This window comes from Malania oleifera, chromosome 5, assembly GCF_029873635.1.
Source record: "Malania oleifera isolate guangnan ecotype guangnan chromosome 5, ASM2987363v1, whole genome shotgun sequence".
Classification (NCBI taxonomy): Eukaryota; Viridiplantae; Streptophyta; class Magnoliopsida; order Santalales; family Ximeniaceae; genus Malania; species Malania oleifera.
In genome coordinates, this window is record NC_080421.1 from 30,364,992 (window position 1) to 30,383,420 (window position 18,429).

Sequence of the window (18,429 nt, forward strand, 5' to 3'; positions counted from 1 at the left end):
CCTCCCTCTGCTCTTTCCAAAACAACCAATTAGAATTCAGGCATATTTGGCAAAAAGTTACCCACATTTCACCAAAAATAAAGAACAGAGTACATGTAACTGTCATACCACCTGACAATGAATAAAGATATGCGCTTTGGTTTCATTAGACTCTAAGCAGATCACACAGATATCTGGAGCAATGGCCTTATAGGGCCTCCTGACTTGCAGCAAGTCACTCATGTTAATCTTGTTAAGAGTCTAGCTTAGTTTGTTTACAGGGTAGGTCAAGCTTAGTTCATCTGTGTATTATTTGCAGTTCTCATGTTTTTTTGGAGGCAGGGTAGTCCTCCTCCCCTTGTAATTGCATTCTGTTTTGTTAATAGCATTTTCTCTTATTATTATTATTATTTCCAATTTTGTTTAAAGTCAAAGTCCAAAGGAATGCCCTGATCATAAAAGGAACCTTAGCTTTCCAAATGACATTATTCCAAGGAATAGAAGGCTGGGTTGAAAGTTACAAAAATGAAGGACCAAAAAGAGATTTGGATGGAAAAAAAACTAAAACTATTTGGGTTCTTTTTCGTCTAGCTACCTCCGACTTAACCAAGTGATATTTAAATTCATCCCTAATGTTACTCAAGAATCTCTTCCTACATTTTTGCTGCAGAAAAAAGGATGGGAAAAAAGAACACAAAGTAGACTGTGATGGTGCTCCTTATGATTTTGAGTCATCCTCCTTTTGCCAGGAGGTTCCTCTTTCATCCAGCAAGATATTTCTCAAATTTTATTAACAGAGGTTCCAAATGCTTTAATCTTCGAACTTTGCCACAAAAGTCAAGCCCAAGTAGACCATTGAAAGCGATTAAAAAATTGCATCCCAAGGTGCAAGTAGCTCCTTTCAACCTCATCTCCCTAGGGGATAAGTTCACTTCTGCTTAAATTGACCTTTTCACAGTCTACTTCCAACAAAGAAGGATGCATCTTAAGTTGAGAATTTGATCAACAGATGGTGGATGCTCCACACAGGACAATAGTGTCATCTACAATCAGTAAATGAGAAATATTCACTTCCTTACTTCTTCATCCAACACCAAATCCCTTAATGAGATCGGATTTAGTAGCATTAGCCAACATCGTGCTGAGTATCTCTATGATCATGGTCAACAAGAGAGGTGAGCGAGGGCCCCCTGCCTTTGACCTCTGGTAAATTGGAAGAATCCTTTGGAGCTGCCATTTAAGATGACTGAAAAGCCCGGGTTGCTAAGCCATCTGCGCCATTGTATACGGAATGTAGTCCCACCGAACATGGTCAAAAGCCTTTTCCATGATCAGTTTTTAGAGTATTCCACTAGCTCCCCTTTTAAGATGAGTTTCTAATGCATCATTTGCAGCAGAGGCTGCATCCATTGTTCAACAAGATCTAAGCATGGTCCAATCACCCTTTTCAGCTTAGCCTCAAATTCTTTCGTAATAAGCTCGAACACTCCTAACAAGGTGATTGGTGGGAAATCTTTGATATTGATGCCACTACTCATTTTTGGAATCAGAGTTATCAAGTTGCATCAGGGCTGTCCACAAAGTCCCCTTTTGCAAAGAAATCTTTGAAGACCTTCGTCAGATCCTTTTTAATCACTTCTTAATTTTGATTTGTAGAAAGAAATCGTGAAGTCATCAGGGCCTGGAGCTTTGTCCTCATTACGATTTCTAAGGCCAATCAGGGCCTCTTCTCTTCACAGAAACTTTCCAGCCGAGAGGCTTTATCCTCATCAATCTGTTTAAATTCCATACCCCCTTGATGAGGTCTTCTTGAAGATGGCATTTTCATACCTGTTTTTTCTTCATAAAATTGTCCATTAATTTCAATCTTGCCAAAAAATGCTCTCTCCTATGAATTTTGGCTCTTATGGGAAATGGCTTTGTATTTCTATCTCAGCCAAAGTGCCATTGCCTTCTGCCTTGCACAGGTTTATTCAAGCCCATCTATAAATAAAGGCTCCATCTTCATACCTGTTCGGATTTTCTTCTATCAATTTTATATCTACGTAGTCTTTAGTCTTTCCTTCATATCAAGAGTGTATATCTCAGTATGAATTAGCTCTTCATTTCTTTTTTTTTGAAGCTTTGTATCAATTACAATCTCTAAGGGCAATCAAGACCCTTCTTCCCGGAATGGTCTTCCCAGCCACGAGATATATCCTCACAGCCAGGAGATGTATCCTCACCAATCTGATTATATTCCAGCCCCCTAGAAGAGGTCTTTTAACATCCAGTTTTAAGCAGAAATTTTTGTAGAATTTGCTAAAGGCATTCTTTATACGTGTTTTTTCTTCATAAAACTATCCATCAGTTTCAATCTTGTCAAAATCAAAGTATCTCCTGTGGACGACTTCTGCCCTCAATAGGTTTTTTCCAGCCCAGTTATGAGAAAAAGTTCTTCCTCATTCCTTTTCTTCTGTCAATGCCCTCTCTATGTAGTCCTTCTGTCTTCATATCAAGAATGGAAATCTCAGCAAGAATTAGGTCTTTTTATTAGCTTCAGGTCCCCAAAAACCGGTTTGATTGCCTGATATCCTGTTTGAGACTTTAATATTGTTGCCATGGCAAAGATGGCATGACCCTTGACATACTTATATGCATCCTATTCCACCATTCTTTCACTGTCTTTGAACCTTCTGCTCTTAACCACATTCTTGAAGTGAAAGAGAGTGTAAGACCCATTTTATTCCCCCAAAAGAACCGAATGGTGGTCTGGGAAGGCTCTGAGTTGTTTGTGGGAAGTGCTCCTCCCAATGCTGATGATAGAAATCTGCAATATGTATGACTGTAAAGGGTTCTTCTGAAAATTTGACCAGTGAAAGAACCACCAAAAAGGGGAAGGTCAATAAAGGAATTCAGACTTAGAAAAACAATCATGAAATTCTCTCTTACAAGTAGTTTCAGAGTTCAGACACTCATTTCTTGCTAGAAAAGGGTCAGGTTAAAATCCTCTCCTCATTCTGACTAACAGTTAGGAGTTCACTTTGCAAGTGAACTATATCTCATGGTTTAAGTAGGGACTATGGCTGTCATGTAATGCTGTTCAGCAATAGATTATTGGTTTTTGTCTTGTTCAAGTTGTTAATAATTTATTTTTTAAAGTCGAATTCATGATTATAATACTGCAATTTTAATGTTTAGGTTATACAATATTACTTGTAACTGTAAGTTTATTGATTTTTATTAATTTAACTAGCAAAATAATAAAACTTGTTCAATTTATTGTATCTTTTATGTGCCTAATAGAATAATGAAGTTGTTAAAGCTTGATATACATTGTTGGCCCACAACCTAACAGATTAAGCTTTTAGATAAAGTGGTATTCTAGCATGGTACCAGAGCTGGCTACTAGAAGGTCCTGTGCTCTAGTCTTGTTGCCTGCATGTATTGTGTGGTGTTTAAAAATTATTATATTCCTTGTGATGGGTGTTATTTATCAATTGTTTTATCTCTCCACGTGCTGTTGGGCTGCACGTGGAGGGGAGTGTTAAAGCTTGATAAACATTGTTTGCCCACAACCTTACAGCTTAAGCTTTTAGGTAAAGTGACATTCTAACTAAAGTATATCATATCATGAGCAAATATACTTTATTTCATTAACTTATTTGTCACACATTTGTTAATGAAAAGTGGGAAAAAAAAATATAGCTTTTCTGTCAATAGCGTTCTTAAAACCAATAAATTTATTACACGTGCTAAACAATGTTAGTAAGTTGAATTAAGTATCTAAAATACATTAAATTTCTCTTTAAGAAGGGTTGAGGGCTTAAAACATGCAAATACACCAATAAGATTGCGCGTGCTTGGAAAAATTAACCCCTCCTAAAGCTGATTCCCACTATGTAAAATTCACATCGCCTGGATTTCGCTGCACCTGTTACTGTTATGCCACTGGTACGCTATCCTCGACTGTCGTTTACAACCCTCAGAGGCAGAAAACTCATGTAGCAATCAAGGTTGTTAGAATCAGGATCCTACTCATGATCGTTGGGAGGGCCTGCAAGATCAGATCGTTGGATCTGATCATAGATTGTAAGATTCTACTTACAATGTAAACTAATTAAAAATTTATATGTTTGGCATTTTATGTCAACTCTCAATAAAACAATCCTAAAAGCTTGGTATTAAGTTTAAGAAATTAGAGCAAAATTTCAGGAATGTAGCTAGCTTGCTAGCTAGCACCTGGCAGGTCTTTCCTTCAACAATTTTGACTCTAAAAAAAAATCTGAATTGTCTAAACAGCAAAGTGCTCTGCAATGGGCAGATGTTGCTAGCTTATTTATTTAGGAATTATAATAAAAAAGAAAGAAAAAAGGAAGAGAAAAAGGAAGAAGAACATGCTAATCTTAATTCAATGAACTGATGTAAATTTCTCATGTTTCTGTGGTTTTGTCATCAGACCGCGAGAAGAAGGAGGAGGAGGAGGAAGCGAAGAAGGGGCCAAAAAAAAAAAGGAAGAGGAAGAAAAGAAGAAAAAGAAAAGGTTTAGATAGGTCTGTGGCTTGTTGACAATAAGAGAAAAAGAAGAGGAATAAAGTTAAAAGACTACAAAAGATAATGCACACTACTACATGCCCGCGACTGTAAACTCTCAGCCTGACTGTGCAACTCCCTATTTGTTGAAGCTCTCTGCTGATCTCAAAGCTCTCAGCTGGCCTCTTCTGTTGCTGGAAGAAGGAGCAGTCCAAGCCTACTAATAGACAACCTAGGATTTGCCGATCAAGAACTCTGAGTTCTCAGAGAGCTTTCAATTTTGAAGGAAGAGAGCTTTCAATAGATGCTCAGCTACTCTCTTGACTTGGATCAAACAAATCCTAGAACATGCTAGTTATTTTGCCCTAATTTTGATGCATTTGAGCCAACTAGACCAAATTTTGTGTCTATTGCAAAAGTAAAAATATAAAAAAAAGGCAAGTCCGGTGCACAAATCCATATTCCATAGCACAAGTAGGATTGGTAGGATCGCAATCCTATTGCGATCCTAAGATCCTAACAATCCATATAGGATCCTGCAGGGGTCCTACTTGATTAAGATTCTACTTAAGATCTGGATTGGTTAGGCAAGTATGATCGTAGTAGGATCACACAATCCAGATCGGGAGTTTGATAACCATGATAACAATTAACTGAAAACTCTTGTGACCTGCAGTCAGTTACCCCAAGGTGGTCTGTTCTCCAGGTTATGGGAACACCCTCAGCAGCTCCTCTTGCAGGTAAAGCTCCCGAACTGAATCCTAGCTCCACAAATGCTGCGCAGCAACTGTTCAGTGAACATGCCCACAGCTCCAGATTTTCAACCAGTGCTCTATAACTGCCCTTTCCTACAGCCCCTCTTAACATTTCAAGAAATTATCTTTAAGGTCTTTATTGATGCATATTCACTTCCCCCTCTGCCTTGCCTTCAGATTGCCCCTTCTCAATTCCATTCCGATTGTAGTTAGCAGCAAATCACAGTCTTCTTCGTTCTCTGTTCACCTCCTGTTTTTGCTATTGTACCAGCTTTATTTTTCATTTTGCCAAACCAAAATAGCTTGTTTAATTTCATTGATTTCTTTTGTCTTTCGTAAATAATTTCCCTTTTCTATTTGGGTACCGAAAAAAAATTATTCTTTTGTTTTGGGGTCAGATCCCCCGACGGTCTCTTGGTTAAATTAATTTCTGATATTTATATAAAAAAGAAAGAAAGAAGTAGATAGTACTAGGGAAAAAAAATCACATGTGATGGTATATCTATGTCTTAGTTTTGTATTCTTTTGGACAATATTGCTTAGGCTTATTTTTTAGTTTTATTTCTTTTGCAGATATTTGCAGGGCAACTACTTAAGTGGACTAATACCCAGTGAATTGGGGAACCTTTCAAGGCTTGAATACCTGTGAGTTAACACCTTAATAATGTTTTAATGCCTTACATAGTCAGTTATATTAATCTTAGATTACCACTTCACCTCTTCAGCTGTGAGGTGGTGGTCCAATGATGCATGTCAGGCTAGCCAAAACTCTCTCTCATGCACGACCACATCTCTTACCATGAGAGGCAGAGAGATGAACTCGAATAGGTACACGGACACAACAAACAAAAGTGCACTATAATGGAGAAAATGGTGATAACAAGACTTGAACCACTAGAACAAAACTCTGATATGATGTTAGCTTATGATTAGTTGGTGGTCCAACAATTTATATATAGCTATCCAACAACTAATGTGGATTCAGTAGTGTGAGAGATTTCAACGTGGAGGGTTGCACAGAAACCTCTTCTTAATTTTATAACTTGAAGCTGAAGATATATATATATATATATATATATATATATATATATATATATATATTGAAATTATTGAGCAAAGGCTAAAAACATCCTTTTGTTGCAAACAGCACACAATTTGCATTTTAATTTAAGTAACAGGAAACCTGTGCACATGTGGGCTTGCAATATATCGTGCATGAAAATCCTGAAGAAATTAACTTCATTGAATATAATTATCACGGCAAAGATGCTCAGTAATGATTCTGGAGTACAGTCCTTTGCAGCAAAGAAAACATCTGCTCTAGATAAGAGTGGACTATTAAAACATTATTACTCATAGAAATATGGAATGAAAAATCACATAATTAGATCACATTCTTGTATTTCTAAAAAGACACACGTCTTGCACCATTCAAAATTTTAAGAGTTAGTCCTATGTCACTAAACATTTCTAGGGACTCTTCTTGATGTCCAAATATGGCATAACCAATGTTTAATGTTCTATTAATTTACAAAACCATTATTTTTTTGTCTCAAAATATAAAATGTTTGAAATCTGTAAAAAAGAAGAATAGTCACTGTTCCTTGTCAAACCTTTTTTTTTGGATAAGTAATAAGTTTATTGATATAAAAAATGAACACAAAGTACACAAGGAGTGTACATAGGGTAAACAAATCAAAAACAGAAATTACAAGAATCTAGTAAATCAAAAACAGAAGAAAATGATTGGTTTCGCAAAGCAGCCAACCAATCCATCAAAGTTGTAAAGAAAAATAGCTTCAGCTCCGAAATGGATCTTTCCTTACTTCAAAACACCTACTATTTCTCTCCCTCCAAAGACACCACAATAAACAATGAGGAACTATCAACCAAATAAACCCATTTCGATAACGACCAAATCTGCCTTACCTACATGCTAGAAGTCCCACTACAGATTGCGGCATAACCCAGCTCACTCCAAACAAACCAAGCACCATAACCCACAAGTCCATTGCAACCGGACAATGAATAAAAAGATGATCAACCGTCTCATTATTACACTTGCACATGTAGCACCAATCCAATATCCAAACCTTTCTTTTTCGTAAATTGTCAATCGTTAAGCATTTCCCTAAAGCAGCAGTCCAAACGAAAAAAGCTACTCTAGATGGAAGTTTCTGTTTCCAAATACTTTTCCAAGGAAAACCACAATATTTGGAGCCCATTAAAATACCATAATAACCTTTAACCAAGAAGCCCTTCTCTCTATTAGATTTCCAGCACATCTTATCCTCACTGGACCCCTTTACCGATGCATCATATATGGTATCCATAAAACCAGTCAACGTCTCTAATTCCCGAAGATGCATACCCCTAAAGAAACTTACATCCCAAAACAAGACTCCATGATCAAACTTCATATGCTCAGCCATGCTAGCTTCTTTATCTCGGAAAAATCTATACAAATCAGGATAGCTGGCTGCAAGAGACGTCTCACCACACCAATGGTCTTGCCAAAATTTCACCTTAGACCCATTTCCAATATCATATAGAACGTGGCAAGAAAAAGAAGGCCATCCCTGACTAATATTTTTCCACAAGCCAACACAATGTGGACCATTAACAGGCCTAGTACACCAACCACCCCATTCACAGCCGTATTTCACCTCTATCACTTGCCTCCAAAGAGCAGCCTTCTCCATCCCAAATCTCCATATCCACTTCCCAAGAAAAGCTTCTTTAAATTGTCTTAGCTTCCTTATCCCTAAACCACCCGAAGAAATGGGAGAGCAAACAGTATCCCATTTAACCAAATGGAATTTTGGTTCATCACCAATGCCACCCCATAAAAAATTCCTTTGAAGTTTCTCAATACGGTTAGCCACAGCAGCAGGAATAGGAAATAAAATAGAAAGTAAGTGGGTAAATTAGATAGAGTGCTTTTAATTAACGTGACTCTACCTCCCTTAGATAAGTACAAGCGTTTCCACCCTGCTAACCTTCGTTCTATCTTTTCCAAAATTGGGTTCTATATTGTCTTATCCTTGAATTTGGCTCCCAAAGGAAGACCCAAATATTTCATAGGAAGATTACCTTGTTTACAGCCAAGGATGTGCAAGAATAAGTCAAAATTAAACACTGTACCAACAGGAACCAACTCTGACTTGCCCAAATTTATTTTTAAACCAGAGACCGCCTCAAACCACATAAGTATCACTCGGAGAAACAAAATCTGACCCAGATCAGCGTCACAAAAAATTAGAGTATCGCTCGCAAAGAGAAGATGAGACACCACCAAAGCTCTTCCCTCTGTACAGCCCACACCAAAGCCTGACATGTGACTATCATGGACAGCTTTATCCAACATTCTCCCCAGGGCTTCCATAACCAAGACAAACAACAAAGGAGACAATGGGTCACCTTGTCTCAACCCCCTAGAGCTCTCAAAAAACCCACAAGGAGTGCCATTTATCAGAATGGAGATGATTAAGACTACACTTGCATATGCCTTAGGTGTGAAATGACAATGGCTGATTGCCATCAATCACAGGCAGCTGTATCATTCCTGACAACTGTGTTTGAAACTTTTTGTGCGGTTTTTGTTTTTATTTTTATTTTTAATTCTTAAGCTATATTTCCTCTTTCATGTGATGAAGCATTCTGGCCAACTTAAATCCTTGTAATACACTTAGAAATTTGGCTATTTTTATTTTTAGTTTCATTTCCTTCTCTAATAATGGCTTTGGATATGTTCAGTATCAACTATTCCTGAATCCTGCCTATTTCCAATCCTATGTTGATGATTGTTGGACCAAACTTGTGTTATGTTTTGCCACCTGCCTTCAAAAAGTTACCTTAGACAGTTTGCGATTTGTTTATTCTGTTTTCAAAGTTATTAAGATTAAAAAATTTGCATTTGCAGCTAAGTTCGTTATAGACTCCCCCCCCCCTCTTATTGGGAATGAATATTCATCTTTTGATTATACAAGAAATTGTTTAAGAAAGGAGAATACATTACAACATAAATGAGGACAAGCAATCCTCAAGAAAAGACGAAAACAATTAAAGAAACTATGTAAGAAAGCCCCTCTTTATATGCTTCCCATCATAATTAATCGAAAACTGTAGATGCTAATTCCGTTGACCCTTCATAATCGTTCTTTTACACCCCCTCTCCCTCCCACCCCCCCCCTCTCCCCATACAAACCTCCAGGATTAGACGGCCACCGACCCATCTTATTCCGCAATTATTGGGGTTCCAAATTCTTAGCAGTTATCTCCTCCACAGGACAGCTGCTCTTTACCCATGCTGTCATCCTCAAAGATAGAGAACACACTCCAAACCTCCCATTGGAGATGGACATTCATATTATGAATCCCCAATATATTAGACAAATAAGAATCATGGTCATATTGTTTCTGAAATTCATCCAGAAGGCAGAAGCAATAAGCAACCGACCATCTTGTTGAAACCAACTAGTGTCATCACTTCATGTTTTTTTTTCCTCTCTCCTCCCCTTTTGCTATTATTCTGCCCCTGGGAAAAAATTAAGCTCGTATCCCTAAACCTTTTTGAAGGAAGGTGGTGTGACTTGTTGCATGTTTATTTAATTATTTTTTTTCCTTTCTTTGGTAGCAAAAAAGATATATTAGGATAGAGAAAGGATAGAACTGCTACCTATGAGAGGACAAGAGATACCTCAAAGCAGAAAAACCAAAAGAAAACAAGAGGGAAAAAATGAGAAGAAAAAAAACTAAAAAATAGCAACCCTAATTAAGAAAACAGCTCTTTAATCTCTTCCCTTTTTAATTAATGGAGCTTTAAAGTCTTTCCGGTTCCTGCTGACTTTTATTCGCTTCTCTTTTAGCTCCATCCAACTGAACTTCATTTCCTCCATGATCCCCAAGACAAAAAGCCATTTGTCTAGAAGTTTTTGAGCACCTGCGTCCTGCACACTAACCTTCTCCGCAGGAGTAAATAATAACCCCTACATTGGTTAGTCACAGCCAAATCTACACCTAAGCCCCCGTCCTAAAAAATAGTTAGATCCTCAACCTTCTAATGAAGGAGGAGTCACATAGGAGAAGTCCCCTGGTGTGTCAAAGGAGTAAGAAATGTAACCTGTTTTTCCATGAATCTCATCCAACAAAAGATACCATAACAAGTGAAATCTATATCGTACTTGCTGTCTTTGTGTGATATATCTCCCCATTTTTGCCCCCTTCAGAAAATGATTTCCTCTATTAAAAATCAGCTTAGAAAAGTTCTGAGATTCTTCAACATAAAACTTTCCCGCGTTCATTAAAAAAACACTTACCTCCCTGCATGTTTGAAATCTAACAATATTTAACAAGTAAAATTTTCTTACTTTTCCCTTTCTGCTGTTTGACACTTACATACCTTTATCCTCAGCCATTTTACACTCTTTGCATCATTTCTTTTTTCCAGAGAAAAAATCATCTCCTGTGTATGCTAACCATCACCAAAGCAGTTCCCAATCTGGCCTCATCTCCTTTGTATGCGAATCATCATCCAAACATTCCCCAATCTGGCCTCCTTGACTGCAAGAAATTCTGGCCTCCTGCTAATTGCAGGAGATTCTGGTCTCCAACTGCTTGCGTCTCCTGTTCCTCCAAAGAATTTGTCCCCATTACTCCTTCACACCTAGACGAAGACCCTGCTTGTTATAGCAATCAATAGAAATTTGGGCATCTCGGCTACTTGAAGCCTCAAAAAGGAAATCCCTTGTAGAAAACTTACCAACTTATGGGCTATTACACCTACCTCCTGGGCCTGTCAGCACTAATGATACACGGGCTATTCTTGGCCCAACTGGGAAGAAAAGCCCTCTTTATTTTCCAGAGAATGCTTCACATTCAACCCATTTTTATCATGAGAATGCACCTGTCAGTGTGACTGGCCCAACTTAGATGATAAAGTGCTTCCTCCTTTTTCAAGAATCTGTCCCAGGTTCAGTGCAAACAACAAGTGCCCTGGCACAATATTCATCTCTTCCTCCTTGCTAGAGAAACCCTAGCTGCCTCAACAAATCTCGCAGTCCCTTCTGTATCCCAGTCACCTGGACTGTCAGTACCTTCATCTCTGAATCAGAACTGAATGTTTTCAGCAGAGGATGGCCAGCTTTCCTTTGATTACAACTCATCATCATGCTGGGTACATAGCTGATCGTCCCTGTCACTGCATCCTTCCTCTATTCCTGGTCCTCTCAATTATTTTCTTCGCCCTTGTCGATATTCTCTGCTGCCTACCACTGTGCTGGCTCCACAATGAGTGGGTTGTCTTGTGTCTTTCATCTTCGACACCACAGTCAGGACAGAGCTCCCTTGCCACCTCACAAAACCCATTCATGAAGCTTTACTACCCATCACGATTCAAGTCCCTTGGGACGAACACCGAATATCTCTTCCCCTTCAACCTGAGCCCTAATTCCAAAAATTCCTCACCTTTGTTGGACGAATCAGCATTCAGTACCTCACAATACCCTTTTGCATGTTCTAAATCCCCTTCCCAACTGATTGAAGCTCGATAAGCCCTCAGAGAACGAATCAGCTTTATTCGAGAAGGAACAGATAGGGGATTTTCCCTATTTTGTCCAATATTAGATTGAAGAACCTCTAATTGAGCATTTTCTTGTCTCCGTTAATGTAATTTAACGAATTCATGGTGCAGATCCTCAAGAGAGTGAATGGGAGATTTTATGCGAGAGAGAACCTTTGAGAGAGAAACATAAACAAAAACCCCAACTTGTTGCATTTTTTTAGTGGCTAAAGATATAAACAAACAATATAAGCTTGAGTTATTATAGTTCTATGACAAGGGTCGGCCCATGTTGGTTAATTCGTTCAGTATGAGTTTCCTGATTTCACAGGGATGTTTCAAGCAATTCACTCAGTGGATCTATTCCTCCGTCACTTGGAAAGTTGGACAAGCTCCTTATTTTGTGAGTAGCTGAACTCTCTTTTAGTTGGCACTGTTTTGATGGTGTTTTATTGTGTCCAATTTATTTTGAATCTTCTATTTATGCATTATTATTATTATTATTATTTTTTATGAAGCAATGTGTCATCAAACTTTCTTGTTGGACCGATACCATTTGATGGAGTGCTCACCAATGTCACGGGAGATTCGTAAGTAAAATCATCTTGTTCTTCTCTAGTGCTATTAAGTTCTATTTTTCTATTAATTGATCTGAAATTTGATAAGTAATGTATATTTTGCATTGCTTGTTCTACTTTTCTGGAATTGCTCCATCTGGCGTCCATTGTATGTCAAAATTATCAGTGACAAATATCATTTTTGTCAGAGTTTGATGAAATTTAATTTTATCTGCATAGAAATCTTGTCAGTTGTTTCTAAAAAATCATACTAGTGAGTGCTCCACATTTGCAATAATCTCTATTTTCGACTTGCTCAGATTATTTTTTGAAAAAATTAGAGTTCCCAACCACAAGAAGTTAGCAAGATACAAACAGAAAATAAACAATGAATTTTGGATTGCTGAAAAGTTGGATCTCAAAATTATTATATGCTCTTTCAATATTTGTTTGATCTTGCTGTGTGGAATAATTTAAAACATTTGAGATGCTTTGTGATCTTGTGGAACTTCATCATTTTTAATCTTTCCAGTTGCTCTGGATTATTTTGTTTATGCATCTATCAGCCTTGCGTTTTTGGGAATTGTTCTTTTGGTTCAAAGATTCTGGCAAATGTTCACAAGCATTGGACAAGTTTCTCGTTGTACATGATTATTGGTGATGTTTTATCATCAACTCAGAGTCTATGACAATCTATAAGAACACCGACATTAAATAAGTAGGTACTAGTTTAAATAACTGTAATTATTGTGCTGTATGATAGCAGCTTCAATTGGCTATAAATTCGTGCATACATGCTCCTACTTATTGTCTCCCCCTACTAGGGGGAATTATTGTGAATTTGGATCAGTTCTATGTGCTCCATCATGGTCACCTGAATCATCCTCATTCATTTGGTGTTTGTTTGTTTGTTTTTTTTTTTTTTTAAAGTTTAGCCATGGTACTATGTTTTCTTTAATGGCTATATACTGTTGGCCTGAAACCTAACAGCTTAAGCTTTGAAGTGGTTGCTTAATGTTAGACCCTTAATTACCTTGACATTGCCAAGGCATGTGGTGTTGCGAGTCTTGCGACTCATGTGCCTTATGGCATTTGGTGAATTTATAGACTATTGAGACTCTATGTTGCTAAGGAGGAAGCACATAGGTGTTGAGTTGCTTGCTCGACATGGTTAGAGATGGACATGGTTGGAGCCTTGGTCTTTGATAGAGTTGTTACCGTAGCTAGTTTTGGTTAGCATGGCTGGATGGTTAACTTGGGTATATGTCAAGTGTCTCATTGAAATATGGTGCTTGCTTGTGTGTGGCTCATGTGTAAAGAGAAATAATGCTTGACACAAGGTGTTGATGGTTTTCCTTTAGGGGCTGACGTGCATGCTTGTCTGAAGGATAACTCATGGGCTGACATATGGCAATGTTTCTAGCCGCATATTTGTAGACATAGTCGGTCATGCTTTGTTGTCTAAAGCTGGCTGCATCCAGAACAACTTAGGCAGTTGGGGTTGTCAACTGCTGATCCTAGATGGTTGGGTATGTCAACTATATAAATATGGCATGGGACATCGGAGGGAATTCATCCATGGTGTTCCTGCATGTCTTGAGTGTATATCTTTGACTTTGAATAAGAATAAGGTTGGATGGTGTTGCTTTTGTAATACTATTGCCTTGTGCAAGTCATTTGTTGCCTTGTATATGTCATACTTTCTTGACATTCACTTGTAGGATTAACCAACGAATTTGAATTGTGTGTCATTGGCTTAACCAAGTAAGACTCAGTGGTTGGTGCCATCATAGTGTCAAGGTGTGCTATGAGAACTTAAGACTCCCTTACAATTGGTATTGGAGCTTAGTTTGGTGATGGTTTAGGTTGGTAGGATAAAGTGGGTTGTTTCGAAAACTTCCTTGGTTTTCTATACACCGATGACATAGTTCCATTGGTAGTACAATGCAAGTGTTTAACCAAGGAATTGGTTGAATTACAGCAACGACATGTTGAATTCATGTTTGCTATTGAAGCTAAGATGTTGGCATTGTTGAGTGATGACCCTTATTGAAACTGTGAATAGGAGACTTGGTTTTGTAGACTGTGAGATCACTTTTGTAAAGAGAGCCATCTCCTCAAATTCTATTGGCGGTGAGGCCTCTTATAAGATTTGTCCTTGAAATGAAATCTTTTGAAGGAAGTCGTAGTGCGAAAAAGCTTTGAAAATTTCCTATGGGATATGGAGGTACTTCAAGGTTGCACACATTCCAAAGAATGAAAGGGTTGCCATAACATTGATATATCTGTCAAGCGATTTTAAATGTGGTGGCGCACTCAAACAGAGAAAGATGCAAATGCAGGTAGACCACAAATTGAGAGTTGGGAGACCTTGAAGAAGGAACTGGAAGATTGATTCCTTCTTTGCAACATTGCTTGGGTTGCAAGAGATGCCTTTAAACGATTGAACCAGGTTGGCCTTGTGCGGGATTATGTCAAAGAATTTAGTTCCTTGATGTTGGACATCAAGAACATGTCAGAGGAAGACAAGTTGTTCAACTTTTTGTCAGGTTTACAAGCATGGGCACAAATGGGATTGCGAAGACAGGTGTTGGAGATCTCCCCACAGCCATTGCAGCGGCGATTGGCTGGGTTGATTTTAGAATCAATGCTAATATTGAGGGTTTCAAAGTCAAGCTGAAGAAAGTCAAAGAAAAAGGCAAAGCTAAAGAAGAGAAGGGGGAAAAAAGGTTAAGTGTGATAATCAAAGGGAGAAGGCAGCAATCAGAATAAGGGAAGGATACTTGCTAGAATCCTAAAAAAGCTGGTTGTTTCATTTGTAGCGGTCCTTGCCAAGCTCGTGACTGTCCAAAACGGGAGAATTTGAATGTTTTTGTAGGCCTTAGATTCAAAAGATGGTGATTCAGATGACGAGGGGCTATCAATCCAGTGCAGTTGCTGAAAGCTATTACTGCTGCTAAGCCCCTATCTCATAAAGGTCTAATGTATGTTCTAGTGAAGATCAATGACATTGAAATTGATCCCATGGTGGACTCAGGTCCATAACTTTGTTGTAGGGAAGGAAGTGATGAAGTTTGGCCTTAAACTCACTTAGAATTCAAGTTGGATCAAGGCTGTAAGTTATGAAGCAAGACCAATTCAAGGAATGACCACTGCTGTCCTAACCATGGGTTCATGAGAAGGGCAATGCAACCTAATAATAGTGCCTTTAGATGATTTCATTGTCATCCTTAGTATGGAGTTCTTTGTGAAGGCTAAAGTGATGCTAATGTCCCACATTGCCATAATAATAATTTCTGATGAGAAGGCATCTACTTTGTTTTTGCAGTATACAAGGATCCAAGCAGGAAGTGTGGCAAATGGAAGATTGGCATCATATCAGCCATGCATTTAAATGATGGTTTGAAGAACGTGGACTCTGCATTCTTAACCAAATGGTTGAAGTTTTTTGATGCGGTTGTAGATCTTCTGGGAGAATTTTTTATGTCATGCCTTTTGAATTCTCTAAATCTCTTCCACCTAGATGTGCAACTGACCATCAAATCGAATTAATGCTAGGTTCTAGTACTCTAACCCAAGCCCATACAAAATGGGACTCTTGGATGTGTTTGGGAAAGCAATTGGGTGAGTTGCTGAGCGTAGGACTTATTAAACCCTTCAAGGCTCCTTATGGTGATTTGGTGTTATTCCATGGTTTTTTGCATGTGTGTAGATTATTGAGCCTTGAACAAGGTTACGAACTTATGATAAAGGACAAGTATTCCGTTCCCAATGTAGGATTGCTATTTGTTTGGTTGGACACATGGTTTTAAATTGCGGTCATAGGTAACGTTGTGTAACGGTCGCGGGTATCGCGGGACGCGAGAGACGTGGGTGTTACATAACGGGAAGCGGGTGTAACGGTTGTGAATTTTTTTCACGCATGCACAACAATGCCAAAATTGAAAAATGATCATGAAATTTATTAATACATGATTTTTAATGAATGTTGACTGCTTTTATTCAACCTACTACACATGCTTTTTAATAGACAATATGTTTACAAAAAAAAGACATTTTTTTTTTTATAGTTGCATTACTTTAATGGGTAAAAGAATGTAGAAATGTAATTAAAATGAAGAATCAATTAATTAAAGACATAAAATTACTAAAAATGAGTCAATACTCAATATACACATACATGAATTTGAAAAATTATTGGTATCAATAGTTGAATTCATGAATACAATATTACAAATTTATAACATAGCACATGTCACCACCAAAAAGAATGACGTGGAGGGTCTTCATAATCTGCATCTCTATCTTGAGATTGGGATTGGGAATTATCTTCCCACCCTTGTGGAAATACGTAGTTGAATATACCCATCATAGTAGTCAAAGCGTGCGCCTCACGAAGGTGAGGCGCGCAACTATTAAAATGCTGTAAAATGCATATTTAGGGAAATTGATATATGAACATATGAATATCTAGTAATATTAGAATTTAAAATGCCAAAACATTCAATAGCAAAATTGGAGATTTAATGAAATCGCCAAGGCCCAAAGCAACAACAATTCAACATAGTTCAACATCAAAATAAAAGAGTACAATAAAAGATTTCAAAGCAATAACCTAATAAAACATTAACATACTCATTTTGTATTAGTAGCTAATAGCCTAATACAGGCAATAACCCATTTAAGATTTAAGACTTGTATAATGCATTTCCAAATAAATTAAAAAACAGTAGCTAAATTCATTAAAAGAATATTATGTATTAGTTATAAACTTTCATTAAAGATTAAACTACATATTTAATTGCATATAATATTATAAGAAGCAGCAGCAGGCAGCAGAAAGAAGAAGAACTGAAAAAGAAGAAGAAATAGAAGAAGTGAAAAAGAACTGAAGAAGAGGAAGAAGAAGAAGAGCTGAAGAAGAAGAAGAAGAAGAAGAAGCAGCAGGCAGCAGGACGCAGGCAGACGAACTTGCGAAGGCTCTTGCTGGTTTGAAATGTGGAAGATGAAGTCGCAAAGGATCATGCTGGTTTGAAATGTTGAAGATGAACTCACGCTGCTGGTTCGAAGGCTCGAAGACAAGCTCATGAAGGCTCCTGCTGGTTCGAAGGCTTGCAGATGAACTCACGTTGCTGGTTCGAAGGCTTGTGAAGGCTCCTACTGGTTCGAAATGTGCAAGACGAGCTTGCGAAGGGTTGTAAGGCTTCAAAAGGTCGAAGAGGGCTAGGGCTCTTGTTTGTTCGAGTCGAATGAGGGTTAGGGCTCTGGCCTATGGCTATTTCTTCATTTAACAGGCTCAAAATTTTCAAGGCTCGCCTCATGGCCCTTGGCGCCCCTTTGAGCTTTATCGTGCTTCACTGCGCCTTTTGTAGGTCATCTCGCCTTGCATGGTATGAGGTGCTGGCCTCCTCGCCTCTCTGCATCTCGTGGCTAAGAGGCGTGCTTTTAACTACTATGATACCCATGTTTACGTTATTTTGTTGTTGCTTCTGAAACTTTACAGTTGGTGAAAATCCAACTGATATAGGAGGTGCATAATCTCTTCCTTGACCATATCATGAATAATATCCATAACTTGGGGTTGGGGTTGGCTTTGGGTAGCGTGTAGAAGAAGACTCACTAGATCTTGATACACTAGGATAAAGATGAGAAACATAATATGGATCATAGTGTTGAGGTGGTGGATATGCTGGATGAGATCCATATGATTGTGATGATGAATCATATAAAGCAAAGTCACCAAAACTACGAACCACACCATATGAATCTTGAGCAGAATCACGATCTCGGTGTCAGTGCCCTCTTCTAGTTTGTGCTAAGTCATAATTTTTGGATATATCATGTAGTCCACAATGACTAGGAGGATATGTATCCCTTACAAATGATGACCTTGTGTCATACCCGTAATCATATCCTACACCGCCGCTGTCACCACCACCACCACCACCAGCACCTGCTGCAGCAGTAGCAGTAGGGCTCAAACCAAGATTGTCATCACTTTGTGTACATTTAGTGCTTGAACTTGAATCATGCACGTTTATTGGTGGTTGATCACCTCCTTCTGTAG

General features: G+C 38.2%; 1 protein-coding gene across 1 annotated transcript in view; it reads left to right on the forward strand.

Moving 5' to 3' along the window:
• Positions 1 to 18,429, forward strand: part of LOC131155767 (LRR receptor-like serine/threonine-protein kinase FEI 2) — a 63,615-nt gene that overhangs the window by 13,729 nt on the left and 31,457 nt on the right. Inside the window, exons 6-8 of the mRNA XM_058109156.1 lie at positions 5,820 to 5,891; positions 12,137 to 12,208; positions 12,324 to 12,395. Coding sequence (XP_057965139.1) covers positions 5,820 to 5,891; positions 12,137 to 12,208; positions 12,324 to 12,395 — 216 coding nt within the window. The remainder of the gene's footprint in view (positions 1 to 5,819; positions 5,892 to 12,136; positions 12,209 to 12,323; positions 12,396 to 18,429) is intronic.